The sequence below is a fragment of the Ictalurus punctatus genome, chromosome 10 (assembly GCF_001660625.3).
Source record: "Ictalurus punctatus breed USDA103 chromosome 10, Coco_2.0, whole genome shotgun sequence".
NCBI classification, from domain to species: domain Eukaryota; kingdom Metazoa; phylum Chordata; class Actinopteri; order Siluriformes; family Ictaluridae; genus Ictalurus; species Ictalurus punctatus.
In genome coordinates this window covers 15,057,676-15,082,333 of record NC_030425.2, presented here as the reverse complement: position 1 = coordinate 15,082,333, position 24,658 = coordinate 15,057,676, and the positions used below count along the sequence as shown (strand labels likewise).

General features: G+C 37.6%; 2 protein-coding genes across 6 annotated transcripts; one reads left to right on the top strand and one right to left on the bottom strand.

Moving 5' to 3' along the window:
* Window positions 1-3,263: 3,263 nt before the first annotated feature.
* On the bottom strand, window positions 3,264-16,200 carry uhrf1 (ubiquitin-like with PHD and ring finger domains 1). 2 transcript variants are annotated; one of them, XM_017478225.3, is made up of 17 exons: window positions 15,944-16,200; window positions 12,772-12,934; window positions 11,775-12,026; window positions 11,456-11,607; window positions 10,901-11,116; window positions 10,605-10,720; window positions 10,261-10,447; window positions 9,987-10,110; window positions 8,300-8,407; window positions 8,108-8,212; window positions 7,384-7,490; window positions 6,571-6,733; window positions 5,977-6,114; window positions 5,768-5,885; window positions 5,055-5,212; window positions 4,665-4,763; window positions 3,264-4,069 (listed from the first exon to the last, which is right to left on the bottom strand). In XM_017478225.3, exons 1-17 carry the CDS (start codon window positions 15,946-15,948, stop codon window positions 3,923-3,925), a joined length of 2,358 nt encoding a protein of 785 aa, XP_017333714.1. In that variant the 5' UTR covers window positions 15,949-16,200; the 3' UTR covers window positions 3,264-3,922. The 2 variants fall into 2 exon arrangements, with proteins under 2 accessions (XP_017333714.1, XP_053539248.1); XM_053683273.1 differs by having other exon boundaries at window positions 15,841-16,025.
* Window positions 16,201-18,979: 2,779 nt separating this feature from the next.
* ticam1 (TIR domain containing adaptor molecule 1) lies at window positions 18,980-22,998 on the top strand. 4 transcript variants are annotated; one of them, XR_001813695.3, is made up of 3 exons: window positions 18,980-19,120; window positions 20,004-22,012; window positions 22,700-22,998. XR_001813695.3 is itself a non-coding variant. In NM_001200225.1 (2 exon segments), a coding segment is annotated over 1 exon segment (1,563 nt). In that variant the 5' UTR covers window positions 19,039-19,120; window positions 20,004-20,126; the 3' UTR covers window positions 21,690-22,669.
* The last annotated feature ends 1,660 nt before the right edge of the window (window positions 22,999-24,658 follow it).

The window sequence follows — 24,658 nt, the reverse complement described above, 5'->3', positions numbered from 1 at the left end:
CTCGATTTGATCTGAATTTATTATTTTTTTATTTATCTGAAATTATTATATTTAACTATGTTTATCTAGATGATTATGCTGTTTTGTTTTTAATTATGTTTGTTTATAACATAACACCATGCACACCAATTCAGAGTATTTTTTTAATTGAGGTAAACTGATTATAGTTATAGTTTGATGACAACAAAATTATGTTAGAAACGTATACATTTCATAATTCCAGCAAACATACTGATACACAACACCTTCTGACCAATCAAATTCGAAAATTCAATATAGGCACATGAATAAATTATAGTGTACTTTAATCAGTTCCACGTTAAGACGCCATTAGGAAATAACCACAGTTAGTGCCCTAGATACGGTCGATTTGAGACATACAAACACTCTCTACATCATGAACAGTATGTTTCTTCCTGCCATCTGTTATTGCAGCCACAGGATCCCAGATTGCAGTAGTGAGATGATGCAAAGTGAAAGCAAAACTTATTTGTTTGTACAAAATGCCGGAGTTTTTTCTCAATGTAGTGGCTTTCGTATTACATATTACATTTAGATTTATTTGACAGATGCATTTATTTTTTATGCAAATCCAAACACATACCTGAACGGCTGAGGCCAAAGGTGGTTTTCTGACAGTGCTGGGATTTGAACCTACAACGCTCTGGCCACTACCACCATGCAATACACCACACCGATTATCCTCACCCAGTTGTTGAAGTGATACAAGGCAAACTAATTAGAGATTTCACCTCATGTGACAATACTCTGGCTGTGGTTTTAGCACTAATCCTAGGGGAAGTATACACAAGAGAGCTGAATGATATTGGGGACCGAATTAAAAATATCCTCATGGTGATAAGAGGAATGGGAATGGCAATTAAATGTGTTTTAACACCATAAAGATGATAAATAAAAGACTCCAATTGGGAAACAAAAAACAATAAATCTAGGATTTAGGACACTTGTTTGTAAATAAAATGCTTTTACATATCACTGTAAAGCTATGGAAATAATTAATAGGTAGCTTGATTGATTTATTAGTATGTGCCATATGAGATATTGTTATCTGACAAGCAAATATGGCTTCACACCTGTTTCAAAACCATATTCCTAATATTTAACATCCAACGGCAATGTAAATCCTCCTGTTTGCCTTATTTTCCATCTTTATTATTATTGTTTTTTTAAGTGCAACTGTGTTACTAATCATAGACTGAAACTAACTGATTAACTACAAAATACATTTAAGCGATTGATTATAATATTCTTAATGTCCTTGTGCAATTAGTACCGATTCTAGTTAACTATATGTTGGGTATTTGATATGATAGAAACCCATGCCTGTTACTTATTTAAGAGTAAAATGCAGCCTATTAGCAAAAAAAATGCTGCTTTAAAAAAGAGATTATTGTAGGAGATGGTTTAAGACATTTTACATAGGATAAATGCATGTTTTATTAGATTCAATGTTGAGGAAAAAATAATCAAGTTTAATTTTTAGGGGTTCATTCATTCATATTTAGCTTCATCCTGGTCAGGGTAACAATGGATGCTGTGCCGATCTCAGGGAACACTAGGTGTGCAGTGGGAGACTTCAACCTGGATGGGACACCAGTGCATTAAAGGGCACGAAGGAAGCCGGAGAATCCAAAAGAAACCCACATGAAGCAAATATGAAATTCCAGACAGACAATAATCGGAGCTCAGCAGACCCTGGCGAACCAGGAACCCTGGAGCTGTGGCACCGCAATGTTACCCGCTGTGTAAGCTTTAGTCTCTAACTGTATACATACTGTACATTATGGTCCAACAAGGTGTATGTGTACACATTGATGTGCTAAAAATTAACCACACCACCCAAATATTACCTTGTATCTCCAATGCAAAACAAAAGCAAATGGGCACTAATCACGCCTTTATCTGGTCAACGTTTGCACCTGAGCAGTGTGTACACTTCATGAAACAAGATCCTGGAGCCTTTCAGATTTAACATTTAAAAGACCAAATAACCCTAAGGCCACAGAACTGGAAATGGCAGGCCTGTAAAATAACCAACAGTGCAATCATTCAACATGAACCTCAAATCACATTATTCAGTCCACACAGGATTTCTTTGTGATTGTTACAGCCCAAAATGCTCGATTTTGCTGCTGGTTTTCCCCCAACATTTGTGATACTTCTTTTACAGAAAACTACTTGAATTGGCAGCTGTAGTCCCATTCGACGGATATGAGGCAAAGAGGTCTGTGACACAGTTTGCTTGATTTTGCGTTAATTTCATCGATTACAAAAATCCTGGAGGGACTGATTGTCAGTTCATCACTCAAATCTGATTGGTCAGAAAGTGTTTATTTTTCTATTAAAGCAGCTATGGCAGCAGTGCAAATGTAATCAAAATCACAGGTTTATATTAAGGTGTTTGGTCTTTAACAGTTTAAAAATTAATCAATTAAACAAAATAAATTGTGTTGACATTGCTGTGGTTTAAGAGGAATAGAACACTTCAGGATACACTGTTAAAGGGAAAAAGTAACTCTTCTGCTTTGTCTAGGGCTGCATCATACAACCAAGTCCTTGATCATTTTCCTACAACAGCACACAAAATGTTTTATTCATCATTTAAGAGAAAGGAAGGGGGGGGGGTGTAATAAGTCAAATTGTTCCATATAAAAAGGAATAAGGTTTATTGAAAAATATCGCACTAGAGACAGTGCAAGAAAAAAAACAGCATCTAAAACTACGTAAAATTGCTAAATACAAGTGCTAAAAAATATACAATTTCAGAATATACATTTCCAGTCAATGTGATATTAGAAATTATTGAGGTATAACAAATCTCTGGCCTTAGGCATTTATTTAGAAAATTGTGTGATGAGAACAAAGTGAACATTGACATATCATTAAATAGTCACTTAACGGGAGGTGCACTTGATAATTTATCTGGAGAATTAAGTCTTGACGGTTTCCTTCTGAAGTCCATAGTAGGAGAACAAGGGAAAACCAGATTGCATAACGGGAATAAAACAAAAGCAAAAAATAATAAAAAGTTGAATTTCTAAGCACATACAGTAGTTAGAAAGCAAAGCCACGACAAAGTTATAGGATAAGCTCATTTTATGCATATGAAATTATATAATTATATATATATAATTATATATATATATATAATTATATATATATATATATATATATATATATATATATATATATATATATATATATATATATATATATATATATATATATATATATATATATATATATATATAAAAACATACATACACACACTGATTAGCTTTCAGTTAAATCACCCAAGTAGGAATACTAGGGGGTGTCAAAATACATGGCTGTTAAGACAAAAATTTGATCTTTATCAAGTGTTTTATAAAATGTTCCTGATGCCAGTGCATGCCTACATACCTGCTATCAAAATATGTCCACTTATCCCTGGCCCAAAAAAAAAAAAAAAAAAAATTGTAAAGGATTTTGCTCGAAGCAAATAGTGCAGTTGTGCGTAGCGGAAGATTTTTCTTTTCTTTCCCCCCCATTTTTATAAAACATGTGCTGGTGCAGAGTAATTCAGGAATTACTTTTCATAACAGGAAGCTCCTACACATAAAAACATCTCTACAAAGTTATTATGAGAGATCTGTTAATACAAGATATGTATTGGGAGGGAAAGATCTACCTGATGGGCTAAAAAAAAAAAAAGAGAGAGAGAGCAGGTTACGAAGTACAGCCCTGCTAAGAATCGGACCAAACAAATTTAACGACTTATGGATCACCCTACACCCTGATTAGCTCATGACTTTTTCAATATTTTGAAAGGTGACTTGTATCATGGTGTTGAATTCAGTCACGATGCACAGCACTGCCTTCGCTAGTTCATCGGCACGTTTTCTTATAACACAAGCGGTCATCATCGGCCGCTGCTGTAGCCAGGGAACAGCTGGGTCAGGATGGCTTGTAGAGCTTTGTTCACCGTCATCTGGTAGTTCTTGCCTAGATCGTGACGACAGGCGGGGCAGCTGTATACCTCTGCTTTGAAGGACCGCTGGAGACATTCCTATAAAGAGGAAGGCAAACAAAACAGGACTATTGCAAACCTATGACAATTCTATGTTATGATCATGAGTTATATTTTGGGGGAAGGAGGGAGGAAGAAAACTAGGTTAACAGCCTATCAGTTGTGTGTTTAACATTTTAATGGAGATCATTTAAACCATAATTATGAGCACCATTTTTCTGGCACTTTGGCAAGCCTAAATATTGTGGCACATGTTGGACGTGATAATTTTTAGCATATCGGTCAGCACCACCTTTACATAGCACGTCTTGCAAGTCTCTGTTAGCAAAAGGACATCAGTATGTGTTTTTCAGCTGATATTTCAGAGCTCCAAGGATCCATCTGAGACAGATCAGATACGGAGCAGATATCCTGAACCCACCGTGCAGGATCACACGTGATACAAGTTCTGTTTTGATGCTCAACATCTCCTGCATTCAGAAAATGCACTGGACGATTATATCAGGAAGCTGATTTGATTCCAATCTAAAGTTTCAGGCTAATACTAAATGAATATCAGACACTTACAGCAGTGCAGCCCTCATTTAAATCAACATGCTTTTTTTTGAAAGTGTTACATGACGCTCAGTCTCACCCTGCAGACATTGTGTTGGCACTCTGTGGTGATGGGCTGGTAAACAACTTCTTGGCAGCAGATACACAGGAAAACTTCTTCCACCTTGTTTATAAATCTCTGCAAAAAGTGAATGATTGGTTAGTGAACTGGGTTGAACTAAAAAGCAGACATTTGCATCAAGAAGGAGGAGGGGAAAAAAAGGGGGGGGACGAACGAACGAACAAACAAGACGAAAGACACCAAAGTTGCCTAGTGTGCATTTTGCGGCTCGTGGTTAGGATTGCACTTTTTATTTCCCAGCATAGCAATTGTATTTTGTTTTTTTCTGATGGACTTCTGGGCAGGCTGTGGAAAATCTCAATGAATGAGAGTTTGATCTAGTTATCAGAATTTAAACGTTGTACATACAGGTCCTAAGCTTAAAGACTCCATGGCCTCATCCCAAAGTTTCTTGTTAAGCTCGTCTTCCTTGATCAGGGCCTTTTGCTCCTTGGTCAGCTTGTAGGCCTCCACTTTGACCTTCTTGGGTGTGCTCTTAGATGGTGAAGTTTTCTCCTCATCCTCAACTAAAACACATTGACAGCATGAAATTATACAATGTGACAGTAAACCAACTGCAAATATGTTTATTCTGGATGCATATGATGTTATGAATTTTGTACTAATCAATTTAGTTTAGGATTTACTAACAATTGAAAAGCAAACAATAAGAAGCTTATAGAAAAAATAAATACATAATAAAATAGTTTAAGATATACAGCATATATTCTGTTTGCTAAGAAATACTAAATATACACTACTAAAATACCACTAAAAACAGCACTGAAGCTTTTTACATACATATATATCACAGCTACAAAAATCCTAAACTTACTACAGGACAGTTGTCATTTTCAGTGTTACATTAATAAAATCTGTCACATGGGACAACAGACATCTGCAGCGTCTACTGGAACAGCATGCCTTCAGAAAAGCACCAACAAGCAGGCACATTATAAATAAAACAAAATGCCACAGCACCTGCTGTGACACTGTAGTTCCTCTATTTTAGATGTACAACACATCCACAGTGCTCAGAAAGGAACAGTACTAGTTAAGGAAGTTAAACGAGTTACACTTGCCTGCCTGAGATTTCCGCTTCCTCTTGCCCTTGGCAGGTGTGTCAGCCACCTCGTCCTCATTCTTATTCTCCTTTTCCTTCTCCTTTGCAGCCACTGCTTCCAGATAACCTTCAGGATACTGCAGAGCATAGCCAAACATGCAGTTAATAACATGCAACTGTTCACATTACCCCATACACTGCTATGTATATTAGCTACAGCTGCATTACCTGCATGGTAAGACCCAGCTTTTTAATGCGTTCTTTGCCATCTCGGGTCCACGGTGCCGATTCATCATCATTCCTTTTGAGCAGGTATCTCCATACCAGGAAACCTGACTTGCCCTTCTCTGGCCAGTACTTCACCACCTGGTAACAACAAGGAAAAAGAGGAAAAACATACAATTACCACTAGATGGTATAGCCCTAGAAGAGAAGTCAAAGGCATTTTAATTGTAAGGATTTTTGCCTTCCTCAATTAAAAACAACTGAATAAAATCAGAGTCAAAGTAAAGTTACTCAGTATGTCAGAAATCAATAATTGGTTTTAATACATATTAAACCATGAACTTTCTATTCCTGTTTTTCAGTCTGCTTCACTCTGCTTCCCAAAGAGACAAGTTCTGCAGACAAAAGAGCACTTTCTTTCAGGTACACAAAACTAAGGTTCAGAAAGCCAATAAAGCATATAAGGGTGGAACTTATATTTTCTCAATACCTAGACAAACAATGCCTTTACATACTGCTTTTATCCTTTTCCGCTCCCTTAAAAGTTTTAATTATTCTTTGCATTTTCCCTTTTTCATTTGCAATTTTTCTTCGCACCTTGTAAATGCCGTCATATCTGTTCCCATCTTCTGGGCAGTATTTGCTGTGTTTGCGACCTTTAGAACTGCGCACCACCCTCACAGGCTTCCCCGCCTTCCAGTCCTTTGCCTCAGCACCGTCCTTCTCATTCACTGGCGCATTGCAGTTCAGAGCCAGGGCCCTGCAACAGTAACACCATTAGTAAGAACAGAAGGTAAGAGAGCATAGCAATCCAGGTCCAGCATGTCATATCGATAATTTTACAGATTTTTAAAATAGGTTTGCATTTACAACTTTTTTTCATGACTTGGATACATAATCCGTAATGACAGACAGAGACCCTGCAGGACACCCTGTACAGCAAAATAATAATGTTTCTCCACTTGCTAAGACATGTTTAATTGCTTCATCTGAAAGTTAGTGACTTTGAAGAAGGCTTAATTTCCACCCATTTTTCCTCAAAATCATTTTGCTATATTCAGAACAAAATCTCAGTTTTTACATGAAATGTTCCATCAGCCAATGACTAGGATTGTATTAACACCCCCCCAACACAAAAAATCTATGACATGACTATCACATTATCACAATATGAAGTCTCTACAATAGTTTTCATACTGAATCACAGCACACTGTATAATTTATCGACATCTGATGAAATATAACTTAATGAAAGAGGTAAAAAAATAAATGGGGAAAAAAAAAAAAAAAGAAGAGAGGAATTTTTTTTTTTTTTAAATCAAGGAATGCAATGCAGAAATGCAACACTAACAGACTATACCTGAACAGGAAACTGCAGGTAAACGGACACTTTGTCTGCTAGCTACCAACCTGTTCATATTGGTGAGTTTCTGGTCACAGGATTGTTCAGCAGTTCGCTTGTTACCAGAGAGATCTCGACCACCAGAACCTGTATATGTAAACTCGTTACCATCATCCTAAACAACAAGACAAAAATAAATAAATCAGATTTATCTCTCATATTAAACAGGGTTAAAGTAGGGATGTGATTAAGATTTTTTTGGCTATAAAATTAAAACATGTAACTAAAATATTGAAGCGTTTAATTAAATTTAGACAGTTAACATCAGGTGTTAAAAGGCATAAACACCACAAGTTTGCCATTCATTTGTATGTAAATATTTGGTTGCATAGAACTGTAAAGTACTGTAAATGTTTTGTTCATTTTTAGAATTTAAGATAATTAACAATAGGTGACCAAAGGGTTTTATATTAACAATTAATTATATTTTATTAATTAAAAAGAAATGATATCTGGCATTTTAATTTAAAGAAGTGCAAATAAAAATAACAACTGAATAAGCAGCTAAATATTACTGCAATAAATAATCCTGATATCAATACTGAGACTCAGTCATGGTAACTACTTTAACCATTATCATGCAGCATTAGTTGTTCAAACAAAATGGTTATCTTAAGACAAAAACATCCCAGCACCAGACTAAGCACCACTATACCCAAATCTCAAAATACCCAAATAATGCCCCAAAAAAAGAAGTATTACTAACACAGCTAAACAACAATCCCAACATACCACGTCATCCTCATAGCCTCCAGCCAGCACTAGAGAATAAGCACCGTCATTGCTTCGGCCATGGATCCCTGCAACATGAGGCCTGTGGACTCCGGACTCACTCACCTGGTGTGCAAGGAGTACATTTTTAGAAGTTATAGAAACAGATTAATTAAAGCAATAGGTTGCTTGTAAGATGTATGTTCAGCTCACCTGCACTCTAAACTTCCAGAGGGTACCCACAGGGACTCCTGGCACAGGCCCATAATGGTTGGAGGGAACGATGGTACACTGTTTGGTGCGGCCCACACACGCCATACCCTGAACACACATGGAAAATGGAGATTTAAAAAAAGGATTCCAGTTAAAAATGACTAATAATTCAAGACAGGATATGAAACCCAGCATGGCATCTGTATATGGTGAAAATGTTCAAGTACCCCAAGTGATTATTATAACATATCCTTGCATTTTTTAGAACAATAAAAAGGTATAAAAGATGTTTCTATGCCATTTAGTTTCTGACACAAACATGTATGTGCATATATTATATAAACAATCACACAGGAAAAATAAAAGTACACTCAGTTCGATCTTTATTTATCTGGACCTATATAACAAGCATGTGATCCTCACCAACATCTATAAACAAACAAATAACCTCAGGAAACAAAAACAAAAAACCCCCACAGCACTTCAATTTGTAGACATTTTCCCCCAAAAAGCCAAGCCAACATTCAGAAACCAGGTGGGAAAAATAAGAACACCCTTCCTACTTCCACAATCATTAATAAAAGTAATTAGCAGCCAGGTGTTACTAATGAAAAGCACTAGATTAGTTAAACATCAAAAAGCGTGACATTACAGGCCATCACCAAACAATTTGAAATTTACCATTCTACCATGAGATGGATTGTTTACAAATGGAAAGCCTTCAAACACAGTTGCCAATCTTCCCAAGAGTGGATGTCCCAGAGTGATTCAGTCCAGGGTCAGACCGTTTGATGCTCACAGATAAAGATAAAAGAAAAACCCAAGTGCTACAGAGGCCTCTGTAAGCACATTACATGGTTATGTTCATGACAGCACAATCAGAAAGACTGAACAAGTACGGCTTATATGGAAGTGTGGGTAGAAAAAAAGCCCTCTCTCTCCTAAAAGAATATGGCAGCCCAACTTAGGTTTGCAAAATTGCATTGAACAAACCACAAAGGTTCTGGAACAGTATCCTTTAGATTGAGGAGACCATGGTAGAGATGTTTGGTCATCATGCACAGTGCCATGTCTGGTGAAAACCAAACACATCATGTCACCACAAACACATTCAAACTGTCAAGCATGATGGTGTAGGAGTGATCTAGGCTTGTTTTGCAGCCACAAGACCTAGGAAACTTGCAGTCACTGATGAACTCCACTTTATACCAGAATATTCTTGAAACAAATATAAGGCCATCTATCCAGGTGTTTAAGCTGGGCTGAAATTGTCATGCAAAAGGACACTGATCCCAAGCACACCAGCAAACTGAAATCTGATTGGCTAAAGAGGATTAAAAAAAAAAAAAAAAAAAAAAAACACCTCAAGACAATGTCCTGACCTCAACCCCACTGAGATGCTGTGCAGGACCTTAAGACAGTGTGCATAAACAAATGCCCTCAAACATCAATGAACTAAAGCATTGGTCGCCTGAGGTTATTTGTTTGTTTATAGAAGTTGGTGAAGAACACAATTATTTAAGTCCTGAAATATAAAGACCTAGAACTGGAGTGTGTACTTTTTTTCCCCCTGTGATATATTGTACATGTATGTACACACACAAAATATTAACAAGCACTTTTATCCTACAGAAAGGATGCAAACTTTACACTAAAGGACAGAATATGGTAAAGCATGAACACATACTTTGCCCCAGTCTCTCTGGCTGGACGAGCTGGCAGATGCCATCTTCGCTTTCTTCTTGCTTTCCTTCAGCTTCTCTCCGGCCAGGACAACCTCGCTTGCATCAGTCCGACATTCGGGGCAGTACCTGCACATGACAGAAATAGCAGAAGCATATTAAATTAAAAATCCCACTCCTTCAAATCTGACCTATAAATCACACACACTTGCCCTACTCTGTAACTTAATTCTGCTTAGCTTGTTTTATTGTTAGAGATGCTGTTCTGAAGCTGCTCACCAGTCCTCATCAGTCGGAATGGTGGTGAGAGGCGGGTTAAGGCAGTATGTGTGGAAGGCCATATCACACTCATCACACAGCAGCTGCTTGTCAGGGTCCTGCTTCACCCCACACACACGGCAATTACACCAGCGGCAGGTTTTCTTGGGGTCGTCCTTACAGTGTTTACACTCTGGCCCATTGGACCCTGGATGCACGTACACAAAAGGAAAAGTACATCAGTTTCACATACATTTAGAGTTATGGCTTGATTTAAAGGACCGTGCATACACTGTAAAGCCATTTGAAGGCACCTTTTAGTGATTTATTAAGGAGAGCAAAATCATGAAGAACAAGCAACTTACTCTTCAGAGGGCTGTCAGAAGCGGCTGTGGATCCCTCAGAGCTTCCAGCTTCTTCGATTTTGTAGATTTCGCTCACAAACAAGATCCGGCAGTCATTCAGAGAGTCTCCAGCATCCCTTTGATACATCATCAGCATCAGTACGCAATCTCAAAAACTCTCTATATCGGTCTCTCTACATAACCGCATGTGTACACACAAAAGCCCCGGTCTAAGCAATGCTATGCATCGCACGGTTTCCACGACAAGGTGAGAAATCCTTAACAAACTCACAGTGGTGGGTCACAGCTCCACCTACCCGAGAAGTATTTTGCCAAAAATCTCTCGCTGGGTGCGCGTCTCCCTCTTCCTCTGGATCTGAGCATCGTACCAGTAGCCACGCTCTTTGGGCTCGTCGGGGTTGTAGTTCACCATGACCACCATGCCCTCCTCCAGCTGGTGCCACTGGTAGACGGTGCGGGCACGTGGGCGCACATCCTTCCCCTGGAGCTGCACCACCCCGTTCTCCGGGTAACTGCAGAACATGTAAACGAAGTTTGTATGTGCTCACTCCAACAAGGACATTCAGAAGAGGAGACTACAAAATAGCGTAACAAATGGCTGATCAGAAATCTGTGCTTCAGTGCCAAATTGTTAACTTCATACAGGTTATACTTGATACGTTTTTAAAATCACAATATACAACCAAACGTTTACTTTCTGAAGATCATCCGAGGTGATCAATTTCTTCTACTGCCATTTTATTTGGGAAATCTTCAAATCTGTCAGTAAATAATTCAGCTTGGGTATATTTTCCATCTTAGTGTGGCAAAAATCACACAGTAAGGTGGAAATGTGTAGGGAATAAGCTTACTCTTCGTATTTGATGTGGTAGCGGATCTCGTCCTCACCATCCGTTTCCATGCCTTCACCTTCTATGGGTTTGGGAGTCTTTGTCACGTTTACGATCTGAGCCTCAAACCAAGCACCCATATTCAGGTCTCTGGCGTCCACGAACTCATTTATCTACAAGACAGTTAATAAGAAAATACAATGAAAGAATACCGGGAATATTTAATATAAAAAAAAAATAAAAATTTTAAAAAAAGGTACAGTACAACAAAGCCTGTTTATAAACAGTTCAAGAGTGTAGTGCAAGAGAGATGTTAGCGGTGAACTAGCAAGGGGTTTACCTTATAGAAGCCAAAACCTGGGTCGACGAGGTCACTCTGGGCCGAGGTTCCAGCACTCTGACCCTCACACTCACCGTGAGTGGAGCTCTTATCCGACTCACTCTGACCCGAACCGCAGCCCGAGTCAGAGTCTGACAGCTCGGCCTCCTTGTCTTTGGGCAAAGAGACTGCAGGAAGCGCTTGTCTCACGAGGAGCTGAACAATGTCATTGAGGCCCACATTGTAATCGAAAATAGTGTGGCCATCCTCCATCTGTAACACAATTTAAGAGTTAAAAGGTGCTGCTTTACATGCTAGAAGTGTCAAATCAATAATTATTAATGATTTTTTTGATCATTTCCTTTTTGTTAACTGACAATTGTATAAAAATCAGGTCTGTAAATGCATGAACGTCTTATACTTGTATCTAATACACTAGACACAAAAATTAATTTGTAACCTCCTGAAGTTGTGTACATTTAAGCAAGTAGATTCTCTAATGAATTTCAATTGATCAACTTCATATCGTATAAGTGTCATTTTATACACGGATTTCGCCATCAAATCACTTTAAATTATTACACGTACAAGTTTAATGGAAAACCTGAAATTCAGTCATTTAAATTATTGTGTCCAAATGGCTTGATACATGAAGCCCTTTGTACAGCTACAGAGATATGAGCGATGATATACATTTACAGATTTATATTTAAAAGTACATTATTATCCACATAATTTTCAGTCTTCTGATTTCTGATACAACACTTGGGGACAGGTGTGATGTAATGTTCAGGGACTAAATCTGATATGGATCTGTTACAGCAGCACATGTTTATAAATAGCAATGAATCAAGAAATGAATTTGGGGTTGGGAGATACTGATCCAATAGTCATAATAGTTAACCGACTGCATAAATATATTCCACATGTTTTCTATCATGCTTGAATGCATTTTTGTGCAACACTAAAACTCAACATGTAGCTTGACTTATCTATATGCATGCATTTTCCCCCAAACCTGTTTGCCTCTGTAGAAGAGCCTTTGTCTTTCAGGCTCAACGTTGAAGAGCTCCAGGATTCGCAGCCTCAGCTCGTCCACCTTAGTGAGTTTGGACAGGGAGTCGACCCGGTGGGTCTGCTTACCGTCCATAGTGCGCACCTGGATCCACATTGCAGCAGCCCTACACCGACACCACAGTCAGATACAACAAAAAATGTAAATCCACTTCACATTAGAGAAGGAGTAAACCTGAACATATTAATACTTATTGTGAAAAAAGTGTAATCTACAACTGGAACATTTGCAGAACTATTTACAATAGTAGCCAAAGTTCCTGCTTCAGTCACCACTGCACCTCACACCGGCGCCAAATGGATTGGATGTTAAAATTTACGACTTGCTAATCTATTTGCCATAAAAATAGTTAAGTTCAGTTTAAAAGTGGCTTCATTGAACTAGAGACTTTATTAACAAACAAATATTCATACATCGTGTATTGAGGAAACTGTACATATTTATGACATTTTACTGACTTACATCAATAAAACTTCCTTCTCTAGAGATCAAAAGGTGAGGTTCTGGCAAAGGAAAAAAACAAATCTGAATGACTTGCATTCTAATCTTTATAATCCGTGACCCTCCGTGGAACCCAAGATTAATTGCAAACTTCACTGCAACGTTCCACTCTCGCTATTGCATCCTACATTACCCACAATTCCATTCGACTACCTGCTGATAGTGGTGCCAGTAGGATTTAGCACTTGCTTCGTCTCTACCTTAAAGGGACAGTTCACCTAAAAATGAAACGTCTGTCAATTATTCACCCTCACGTCGTTCCAAACCCATAAGACTTTCGTTCATCCTCAGAACACAAATGAGACATTTTTAATGAAACCCCAAGAGATTTCTGTCCCTCTATTTACAGTTCAAGTAACCAAAACTTTGAAACTTCAAAAAGTTCATAAAGGCATCATAAAAGTAATCATTGTGACTCCAGTGGTTTAATCCCAATTTTATGAAGCAATACAAATGCACTGTGTGCGGAAAAAAATAAAGTCTTTATTCACAAAATAGCTACACTTCCGCATAGATCTCAGACACACATTCACAAGAGAACCACGACCAATACGTGATGTGTTGATGCAAGAGCGGGCAAAAAAAATTAACATCTGCTCTTGCAATAGAACGGGACACTGAAGTTCTGCACTGTTTACAGCAGAAGAGAGGCGCTGTACACAAACTGTGTCTCACAGAACAATCTTTGTAACAAAGATGTCTGCAGATTGACAGAAGAGGACTTTTTGTCCACGCTCACATCAACACAACACATATGCGTCACGGTTTTCTCATGAACGCTCGTTGTAGATCTATGCAGAAGTGAAAATATTTTGTGACTAAAGACTTAATTTTAGTTTTTTGCTTACGCAAAGCATTCATATCGCTTCATAACACTGAGATTAAACCACTGGAGTCACACAGATTACTTTTAAGATGCCTTTATGAACCATATGGAACTTGAAAGTTTTGGTTACTTGAACTGTAAACGGAGGGACAGAAATCTCTCAGGTTTCATTAAAAAATGTCTTCATTAGTGTTTGGAAGATGAACGAAAGTCTTTTGGGTTTGGAACGACATGAGGGTGAATAATCAATGACAGTGTTCATGTTGGATGAACTATCCCTTTAAGAGGGCAATGCAGTAGTGCTTTAGTCCTTTAGTCTGTCCAGCTCTCTTACTTCCTCATCTGTACACTCTGCTCAAACAGACCAGCTTCCAAATCTTCAACTTTCATGCCAACACCCCTGTCAACATCTTTGCACTTGCCGTCTCACAGATTGCTAGTACACTACATGGTTTAACTGCGCTGAAGCTGAACACTGCAGGAAAGTGACAAGCAAAAAAAAAAAAAAAACAACCCTTGCTCCAACAAGGTAACAGTCAGGTTTCATTATATTTGGAACTGTTTACCTTATTCCCTGCTATTAAAGGACATTATAAACGGCACTAGCAATAGCAATGTCCCCCTATGACGTCAGAGAGACACACTGACAAACTTCTCACAGGATTCATGAAAACACAGCTTTAACCAATACATTAGCACGAGAATCACTACACACACCACAGACATTTGAATAATGATATGTAATGTGTTTCATTGTGTAGTTTTTCGTTTTTAAGTGTAAACGAAGTTGTTCCACTGATTAACTACATCCGTTACTGTGCGGCCGGAAATGCACTCAGGCGCCCCCTTCTTCCCAGCCGGTGCAGGACGGATATAAACACTCCCGTACTGGTACAACCTACAGCAATAACGCCTGCTAGTGCAATACAGATTAGTAATAATATTAAAAATATATATAAAAAAAAAAAAAAACATGATCTTTCGGGATCATATATTATGATCAATATATTATGAGCAATAATGTTTATGAAGCGCTTAGAGAAAAGCTTTTCTGATCTACACAAGTTAGCTTAAAGTCGCCTTTGTTGTTTTAGTCATTGTTCAAGCATAAGCTATGCTTTAGCCTTGCGAAGTTAGCTGTATGCGGAAATATGAATTACAATAACGTTCTGTTCAAAAAAAAAAACAATAAAAAAAAAGTTTCATATTTGGTTTAAATACAACACTGTGACAAACATCAAGTTTGTTAATTAACCAAAGCTGCATGATTGGCTTTATCCGAGCTAACCTACATTAAATGCTATACACTAAACCTGAATGTTTACAATTAAACATTAAATTAGAAGTAAAAAAAAAAAAAAAAAAAAAAAAAAAAAAAAAAAAAAAAAAAAAAAATTCAGTTAACTGTTATTTTAATTACTATCGGAGTAACTACATTTATCCTCTTACTCAAGTTCAATTAGCCGGAGTTTTAAGTTTAGTGCAAGAAAATGAGGCTGATAAAAGAAACTCAACTCAGTTCATTCAAATTAAACTTCAGCACCAACTTATTTCATTTCCAAATGTATCTAAAAATATAATGTGACTGAAAATTACATTTTCCAAGAATAAAGCCGGGTGAGAAAGTTACAATGCCAACCTTCTAACTAAAAAAATAATCCCCCAATTAAGATGTTCACAATTACCTGTCTTTACGTCCTCTCGAAATCAAGAAAGCACCCGGTTATAATAAAGCAAGCACGCGTCAGACTGAAATATAAAAACTCTTTTTGACTCTTAAACACGTACCACATAAAACCTCGTACGAAGATTCAATGAAAATTTGGTTCAACAACGTGTTTTCCCCTCCTGCGGCAGGCGATGCCGCGTTTCAATTGGTTCCTGTGGGTTGAAATACATTCGTAGATTGGCTCACACACCCGTCAATCACTCCTCTGACCGGAGCTTTAGGCTCAGCGCGCGAAATCGAGCTCTCGCGGCAGCACGTGCATACGTTAGGACATGTATCGCGAGATTATGCTAATATAACGGACACAAACATTGTTATGGTCTTAAAAAAACACTTTTAGTGTTTTAGTGATATCATATCAGAAAACTGATATGATATAAAAGTCTCACTATTTGTTTTTTTAAAAGAAAAGATTTAAGGGAAAGCCGTAAACTCATAAACCAGCATTGAACTCTCGGAATACTGACAAGCGCCACACACGCGCACGCGCACACACACACACACACACACACACACACACACCTCCTGCACTAGGATTGGCCTGTAAGTCATACTCGCGGCTTCAACGGTCCAATCATAACGCAGAATGGCGTGTTTGTCCTTTGTGGTGATTGGCGGGAGAATGTACAGTCATAAATATAATCAAAATGGCGAAAGCAGTTGTATCTCAATATACTTCAAACAATTTATGTTTACATTTTTTTTCTTAGCCTGTGTACACACAAATGAACTTTTCCGCAAATGACAGTTGAGTGGGCAAAAATCATAACTGTAGTAACACAATATCTTACTTAACATTAATCAATATTAGCATTATTTAGCATGAAAGGTATTCTTTTAGTTTCAGACCTGCATTGTGATAGTGACATTTACTCTTATGCACAAATTAGTTCTGCTTCAGGACTTTTTTGTCTCATACAAATATTAGAATTATGTTGTGAAAGGTATCTCTCCTAAGTTGCTCCATCTGGTAAAAGCTCACTTAAGGCACAACTCTGTAATTGGGCAGATTCCATGTCTTTTTTATTGGTGGTATTAACATCCTGGTTAAGAAGTGTAGTAACTTTCATATCAGAAAACATTTCACAAAAGATTTGTCTTATTCTCCAAAAGCTCTTGTGAAATGAAAACAAAATGTTCCTTTGGGTTCCACACATAAGATTTGGTCTGAGACTTATACATTTTTATTGCCCAATAAGGTAAAGGAAGTTCACCTTAAAGTGTTGCACAGATATTACCCATGTAATACCTTTCTAATAGATTTAGGGATGATAGCTTACCACTATGTCCTTTCTTGAGCCAGAATCTCATACATCTATTTTGCATTTGCAATTACTCTAAAGGTTTCTGGAACCAGATATACGTGTTAATACATCATGCATTTCATAAAATAATTGCAATAGATGAACCCATGATACTGTTTTTATATTGTAACACTGGCTTTTCTATAGTTGATGACACTATAAAATTGTTGATTTTGCTTGGGAAATTTCATTTGGACAAAACAAAATAACAGCCATCAAACCCTGTTTCAGATGTTTTTGCATAGATTTTAAAATATTTTTGACTCAGTAAACAAGGTGATGTGGAACATGAAGTCTACGTCTACATTTCTTTTGAATAGAGTACTTCGTTCAATATAAAATATGAGTGTTATAATTTATGATGAAGTTAGAGTTGTGTAATGTATCACCCTGTTGTTATTATGTACAAGATATGGTTGTTTCTTTGATCAAATAAATGTAAAAGAAACATGATTTAACACGCTAACATTTAAATAATTAACTGCTATTAAATATGTCTAACATATTGGTAATAAACAACCAATTTTGTTGAGGGTTCGGTCTTTGTTTAGATCTTGTTTAAGGACTTTTCATATTTAATATTGTAATACCTCAAACTGGGTGGCACTTTTTGTTGTTGCTGTTATTCAGAAAATAATCATTTTCTGATAATGAGACAAAAATAATGTCATGTTACAGAGAAGCCTCAGAGAAAGGGTGTCCCATGCCGGAGACCATGATAAAGCACTGACAAAAAACTCCATAAAGTTTATAAAGGCATTGTAAAAGTAAATCATGTTCCATGCTCGCGAAAGCAGATTTTCTATAGCTTCATAAAATTGGGATTAAACCACTGGAGTCACACTGATTACTTTTACAATGCCTTTATGAACGTTTTGGAGCTTGAAAGTTTTGTTTACTTGGACTGTAAATGGAGGGACAGAATCTCACAGCTTTCATTAAAAATGTCTTCATTTGTGTTCTGAAGATGAACAAAAGTCTTTTGGGTTTGGAACGACATGAGGATGGCAGAATTTTTATTTTGGGGTGAACTATCCCTTTAAGATACCTTCAAAAAATGTGAAATTAACATCACTTTACAGAAACCTCCACCTTATCAACGATTATAAACACCATTAGATGGCATGTATATCATACAAGTCCCAGTGAATGAGCTGTTACTATATAAATTACAACATATTAGAACAAACACATAAATATAAACCCTTGCCATGCAGCTGGAACTACTTTCGGAGCTGCTGTTATAGAAAAGTAATCCACACCTCCTGACCAATCAGATTCCAGAATTCAACAGCACTGTATTATAAATGTATATAACATATCAATGAATATCTAAGTTATACAAAACAGTGTGTTGACATTAAACAAAATACTAAAATACTTTAGTAGGACACTTTACCCTTTATACTTTACGAGCGAAGAGCGCGTTAGAAGACTGTAATTTTACAAGGAACTTTGTGCATATGACGACAAAATTCTTAAAATGTGTGTGTGTGTGTGTGTGTGTGTGTGTGTGTGAATAAATAGTAATAAAAATGACAAGAACTGTTATCACGCCACACAAACTGTTTTTCAGCTCTTCTTCATCATCGCTGGAAATTTGCCGCCATCTTGCGGTGACAATGGCAGGCCGAATCCTAAATCACTTCCTTTGGCTGCGTAGTACACTAGGTATGGACTAATAAATTGACGTAGTGCGGGTATATAAGGAGTAGGGAGCCGTTAACGTTAACTTTTTCACGTGACTCAAAAATTATCTTATTATTACGTTGTAGAAGCCATTATATATCACACCCTATGTAGTGCACTTCTCCATGCTGTTTGTAATGGGGCCGTTGGTCTTTAACCCAGTGACGTAAACATTTGAAACTATTTCCTGTTCCTGTTTCTCTACGGAAATAACCAAACGAAAACAGCGTTATTGATTTAGAGGTATGTTTGTAAATTACATAGTAGTGGATTGTTGTTGTTTTGATAATCAGATGTTCAATGGGTTGACAGTCTCGTGTGTGTGCGCGTGTGTGTAAAAGTGAGTGTGTGTAAAAGTGAGTGTGTGTAAGTGTGTAAAATATTCAGGATCAGATCGAAAACATATTTTAGCTGCCTATTTCCGTCATGGCTCAAACATGTTTTAATTTAAGTTTTAGGAAGCTAAGAACCCTTAATTATCCAACACATCCTTAAAGAACCATTCAAGAACCCTTCAGCAACCCAGGTACCAAGGCAGTTTAACTAAATCTTCAGTACCAAACAGGTTCTAGATGTTAAAAAGAAAAAAAAATTACCAAGTGTTTGGACTCTTAAGAGTGTTTGTAGAAAAATAATAGGAACTGTACATTTTCAGTCAGTTATTCCAAAGTGTTCATGTTTGTGAACACTAGGACATGTAAAAGCACTCACAGGAAAAAAAAAAAAAAGTGTTTAAATTCTGTTGCCAAAGTAGGACCCAGAACCTACAGTTTCCCCCCATGATACTGTTATAAGCATTACTGAAAATGTTAGCCATTTCATTTATTTATTTGTTTGTTTTAAACAAGGAATTGTGGTTTTAGTTTTTCACAATCTTGTCAAGAATGTGAGATATGTTATTGCAGCAAGTTCAATCCTCTAGGTTCATCCTTTCTCTGTCAAGACTTATTGTAAACATGGCTTGATTTTGAATGCAACTGATACTGTTGTTCTGGTAGACCAGTTATTTATTTTAGTATTTATTTACTTTTTATCAGTATATTTTAGTAAAAAAAAAAAAAGTGTAATTAGTGCAGTCAAGTTAAGATACAAACAGAAGTGAAATAGATCTGTTTCTTTTGCACAGATATGGACATTGATTCATCCATGTCATCACCCTGCTGGATCAATACCCCTTTAGAGTAGCAGGAATGAACATGTTTGCTGGGCATGAAGATTTGGTAAATGTTCGTATTGCACTAAGTACAAAATGGCAGAAGAGACGGAACTGGTGGACGAGAAGAAGCCGACAGAGCTCTGTGTGAACCGTAACACTGTGGTAAATAGCCCCTTAGAAAGATCAATCTCTGGATCAAGAAGCACTGAGAATATCTCTGGAGAACACACAGCTGCTGAATGTCTGATTATGGGTGCCTCCTTACAGCCACGCAGGGAAAGCACTGAGGCATTCAAAGTTCAGAAAGAGCCACCTAAACGAGATGACAGCTACCCATCTTCTCTTCGTTCCACCTCCACTTCGTGCAGCTCCTACAGCCTAGAAATCAGCGTATCCACAGCCACAACCAATAACAGTAACAAAGAATCTAGACCACTGCCTCTAAAGACACCGCCAGAGAGCAGAGATGGTCAGAACCATGAGGCCAAGCCTTCAAGTCCCCTGGTTGATCATAAACCTTTTTATTCCGTAACAAAGTCTTATAAATCTTCAGATCCCACTCCACTCCAAGAAAGGGAGCAGTTAGAAAAATTTAAGTTCCGTCAGTACCCAGATAAGCATGACACTTCTGAGATTGTAACACCCAAGAGCCCAAATATAGAATCTGGATTGGAGAAGACATTTTTGTCCATCCCTAGTGGTGGTGGGAAGGTAGGAGCTCAACCAGTGTCAACAAGCAAGCCACCTGAAGCATCCTCTACTCAGGAAGTTGGAAAGCATGACAGCTTTAGTACAGAGAAGCAAGCCAGCCAGGAGGAAGAGGACATGTTTTATGCATTTGTAATTCTGCATGCAGAGGAAGACTCAGAAGAAGCTGTGAGACTCAAGTCCAGGTTGGAGTCGATCTCCTCAACAATTGGAGCGACTTTTTCTGAGGACTTTGCAGTGCCCGGCCAGTCCACCTTCAGGAGTGTGGAGGACGCCATCGAGAACTCTGCCTACGTCATGCTGCTGCTCACCCCAAACTTTAACACTCACCTAAATGAGACAAATGCAGATTCTGCACTCATGAACTCAATTGAAAAACCACACAAACACAACACTGTAATCCCTCTGCTACCCCGGGCCAATGGTTTGACTCGTAACCAAATGCCCTTCATTTTGAGAACTAAAAACCCACTAGTTGAAACGAGGGACAGAGACACTTTTGAAAAGATGGCCAAAAAGGTCTTGGACTTGAGAAACATACAAAGACAGAAGTCAATGTGGACAGAGGCACAACTAGTAAAGAAACAACGGGAAAAACAGCAGTGGTTGCAGGAAAAGAAACGGTACTGTAAGGACTTTATTCAAGAGTCTCCAAGGGTCAGAGAGTTAGAGGAGCAAATACAGCAACTGAAAATGCAACAGCAACACCTGCAACCTCCTTATGCTCAACAGACCAATTCACACCAAGGTTTTCCTGGAAGACCACAGTCATCTGGCCCCATGCCTTTCCGAAGCCCAAGTCCAATGCCTTCATATTACAGTGGGAATATGTGGCCACAACTACCATCCAACATCCACATCCAGAATGCTAAGTGCATCATGATCGGGAATAACTCCACCATGACTGTGGGAGGAGGTGTAGACTCTGGGGATGAAGATAATTTCTGAAAAGTGAAACACTGTCTTGAATCACAAAAATAAGTGCAATTCACCTCACTATAAGATGGACCTTTTAGATTATCCAATGATTATGATTGATATGGTATCACAGTTTCGTCATTCCTCCGTGTATGATTGGGTGGTTACTTAACTGTTCACTTTTTGCACAATACATAAAATGTCCCTTACCTTCTTCCAATTCATTTTTCAAGTTCCTGATTGCAGTGGTTCTCATCTTTTATGTGTGGCGGCGACTCCCCAAAAATATCGCAACTGCCTTCCTCTGGACTCGCCCTTAATAATACTACAGCGACCTCAGTCTCTTCACTCAGGTGACTTCACTGAATCCCTGTCTAATCCTGTACTTTTGTAAACATGTTGCGATGCTACCTCTGTTGAGACTCCTCGCATGTTCACAATTCTATTATCCACAACATCTATCAAACACACAGAATAACATGGCATTTTAGACTCTAATTAAACCTAAAAACTATCTGGAGATGTTTTGGCTAAGAAGTGCTGTACACTGCCCTGCTAGATGGATTTTTTATTTATTTTTTTTGGCTTATTACACCACATTTCCTCTCTGCTGCTCTCTCTTTCAACTTGTAAGGACAATTTACTAAATACTAACCATGTAAGAGATTTTATGGAAAAGTCTTTCTCAAAAACAAAGAACAATTATTGGATTTGAGCTTTCCTTTTGGTTTTTATCACTGGCTTGTGTGTTTTTAAATGGTTGATTAGTACCATGAAATTGTAATATTGTTTTAAACTAGGTTATCATATTGTAAAAATGCTGCTGGTCTGGTCAAAAAATTATTACCCCGGACTCAGATTTTGTGTGGTCTGCCATCAAAACATAGTTATTTTCAAAGGTGTTTATCAGAACTGCATCTGCAATGTTTTTGACAAATTCTCAAATGTCTGTAAATGTATCACATACTACAAACATAAAGTCTATCTGTTTCTGCAAATACAGTACTGAACAGAGGCTTGTTGGGCTTGTTTTTGGACAGCCAGAAGCAGATGAGCAAGAACAAACAAATGAGGAAGAACATCAGTGTCAAGAACAGATTAAATAACTCGACCATGACTGTGGCAGGAGGTGGAAACTCTGGGTTTGAAGATAGCTTCTGAGATATGAGAATCATGAATGAAAATTGGTGTGATTATCTATGTCAATCAGTAATTTTGCATGGAATTGTGTTTTTCTAATGAAATATCTGATGATTTTATCTTCTATGTATTATATGTGGATGATGGTATGATTGTGGTATCCAGCATATCATTAATAAAATGATTGACTGGAGCCAGATTCCAGGATAATGTTGTTATTTCAGAAGTGTTGTTAGAGTTATTTAAGAGGATTATCAGAACTTTAGTTGTGATATTAAAAGGTTCTAATTTGTCAATGAATTTATCATCTATTCGAAAACACAGACTTTCGGTCATGTGGGTTTTGCCTTCTAAACCAGTTCAACGATGAAGTCACATCACTTCCACCCATTGTCATAAAACACTTCGGGACATCGTGTTATTGGAAAATAATCAGCAACAAGGTGGTGTGATATGGCCTGAAGCAAAAGGTGGAGTTGCTGTAATTGTTATTTTCCCTTGACTTTAAGTGTTTTATTTCTCTTATACTACAGCAACTTGCCAACAATTACAATTTTTGCTTTATTAAAGAATGACAGATATTCTTTGGTGTAGTATAGAATAAGTAGCTAGTATAAATAGTCATTCCCTTACCAGCCCCTATTTTTTTCTTTTCATTGAAAAGAATAACACACAAAAAAAACTGTTTCTCACAGACGTCTTCATATCAATGATTATATATCTTGGTTAAATAATAATACTGATAAATACTAATAATTTGTTAAATATTATGTTAAATGAAACTCTTCTGCCATCCAAGACCATGTGTATGTTTTTATTATAGAAATGGCAACTTGTTAGAATGGGCACATTAATTACACACCTGTGATCTGAAATACAGCTGACATGATTGTCAGCTGCTGTTAAAGAAAATTAATCAACAACTTCTAACCGATCAGATCTGAGAATTCAACAGCACTGTGATATAATTGGATGTAACACTTACTGGCCATTTTATGTTTCATCCACAATGTGTGATCATTTATGTTTACTCTTAGTGTCCAACCACAGCACTGCTGCTGGATGGAAATTTTTGATTGGTGGATTTTGTCTCAACCCAGTGGTTACAGTAGTTGCTAGAAACACTGCTACATCTGATCCACCTATGCACTATCATACCTGTGTCACTGCTAGTGTTGTTCATGAATGAGTTGGTTCTTTGACATGAACATTGAGCCAAATCACATACATGCTACTTTATTTTTTTTTTTGGTGTAGGCAATGCCATTATTCATTCAGTCCCTCATTCATTCGTTTATTTATCATAAGTAACCACTTCTGAGCTGTTTGGCATGGTTACACAGCAGGGAGAATTGTCCCCTCAGAGCTCCAGGGTTTGATCCTGAGCTTAGATTTGAAATTAGATTTGAAACCACACCAGTGGTAGCAGAGCTGCCATGCAAGGCACTAACTTGCCATCAGGAGCAACTTGGGGTTCAATGTCATGCCCAAGGACACTTCGGCATGTGGAGTCATGTGGGCCGGGAATCAAACCGCCTACGATTAGTGGACAACCTGCTCTACCACCTGAGTTACAGCTGCCCCGGTTCCTCTCACCTCCCAAAAAACTGGCATGTAGATGGCTTGCGCCTAGGTGTGAATATGTGTGTGAATGAGTGCATGGTATTTATTCCCACCTCATGTCCACTGTGTTTTCAGAATAGACTCCAGATGTAAAACAAATGAAATATAGATATCTGTGCTGGTTCCATGTTTCTACATTTTGATTTTGATTTTTTAGTTAGACTTTACAGTCGTTTTTTGTTGTTGTTGTTTTTTTTTTCTTATAAAATTCAAGCATAGCATCCTTCCCAAACCAT

Excerpts from the sequence above, each read along its gene's own strand:
- uhrf1 (XM_017478225.3), bottom strand. Across the intron at positions 8,408-9,986 it reads GCCAGAGAGACTGGGGCAAA|GGTATGGCGTGTGTGGGCCG; the intron begins GTATGTGTTCAT and ends ATGTGTGTTCAG. Across the intron at positions 6,115-6,570 it reads GATATGACGGCATTTACAAG|GTGGTGAAGTACTGGCCAGA; the intron begins GTGCGAAGAAAA and ends TGTTGTTACCAG.
- ticam1 (XM_047157907.2), top strand. The coding sequence starts at position 20,127 with ATGGCAGAAGAGACGGAACTGGTGGACGAGAAGAAGCCGACAGAGCTC.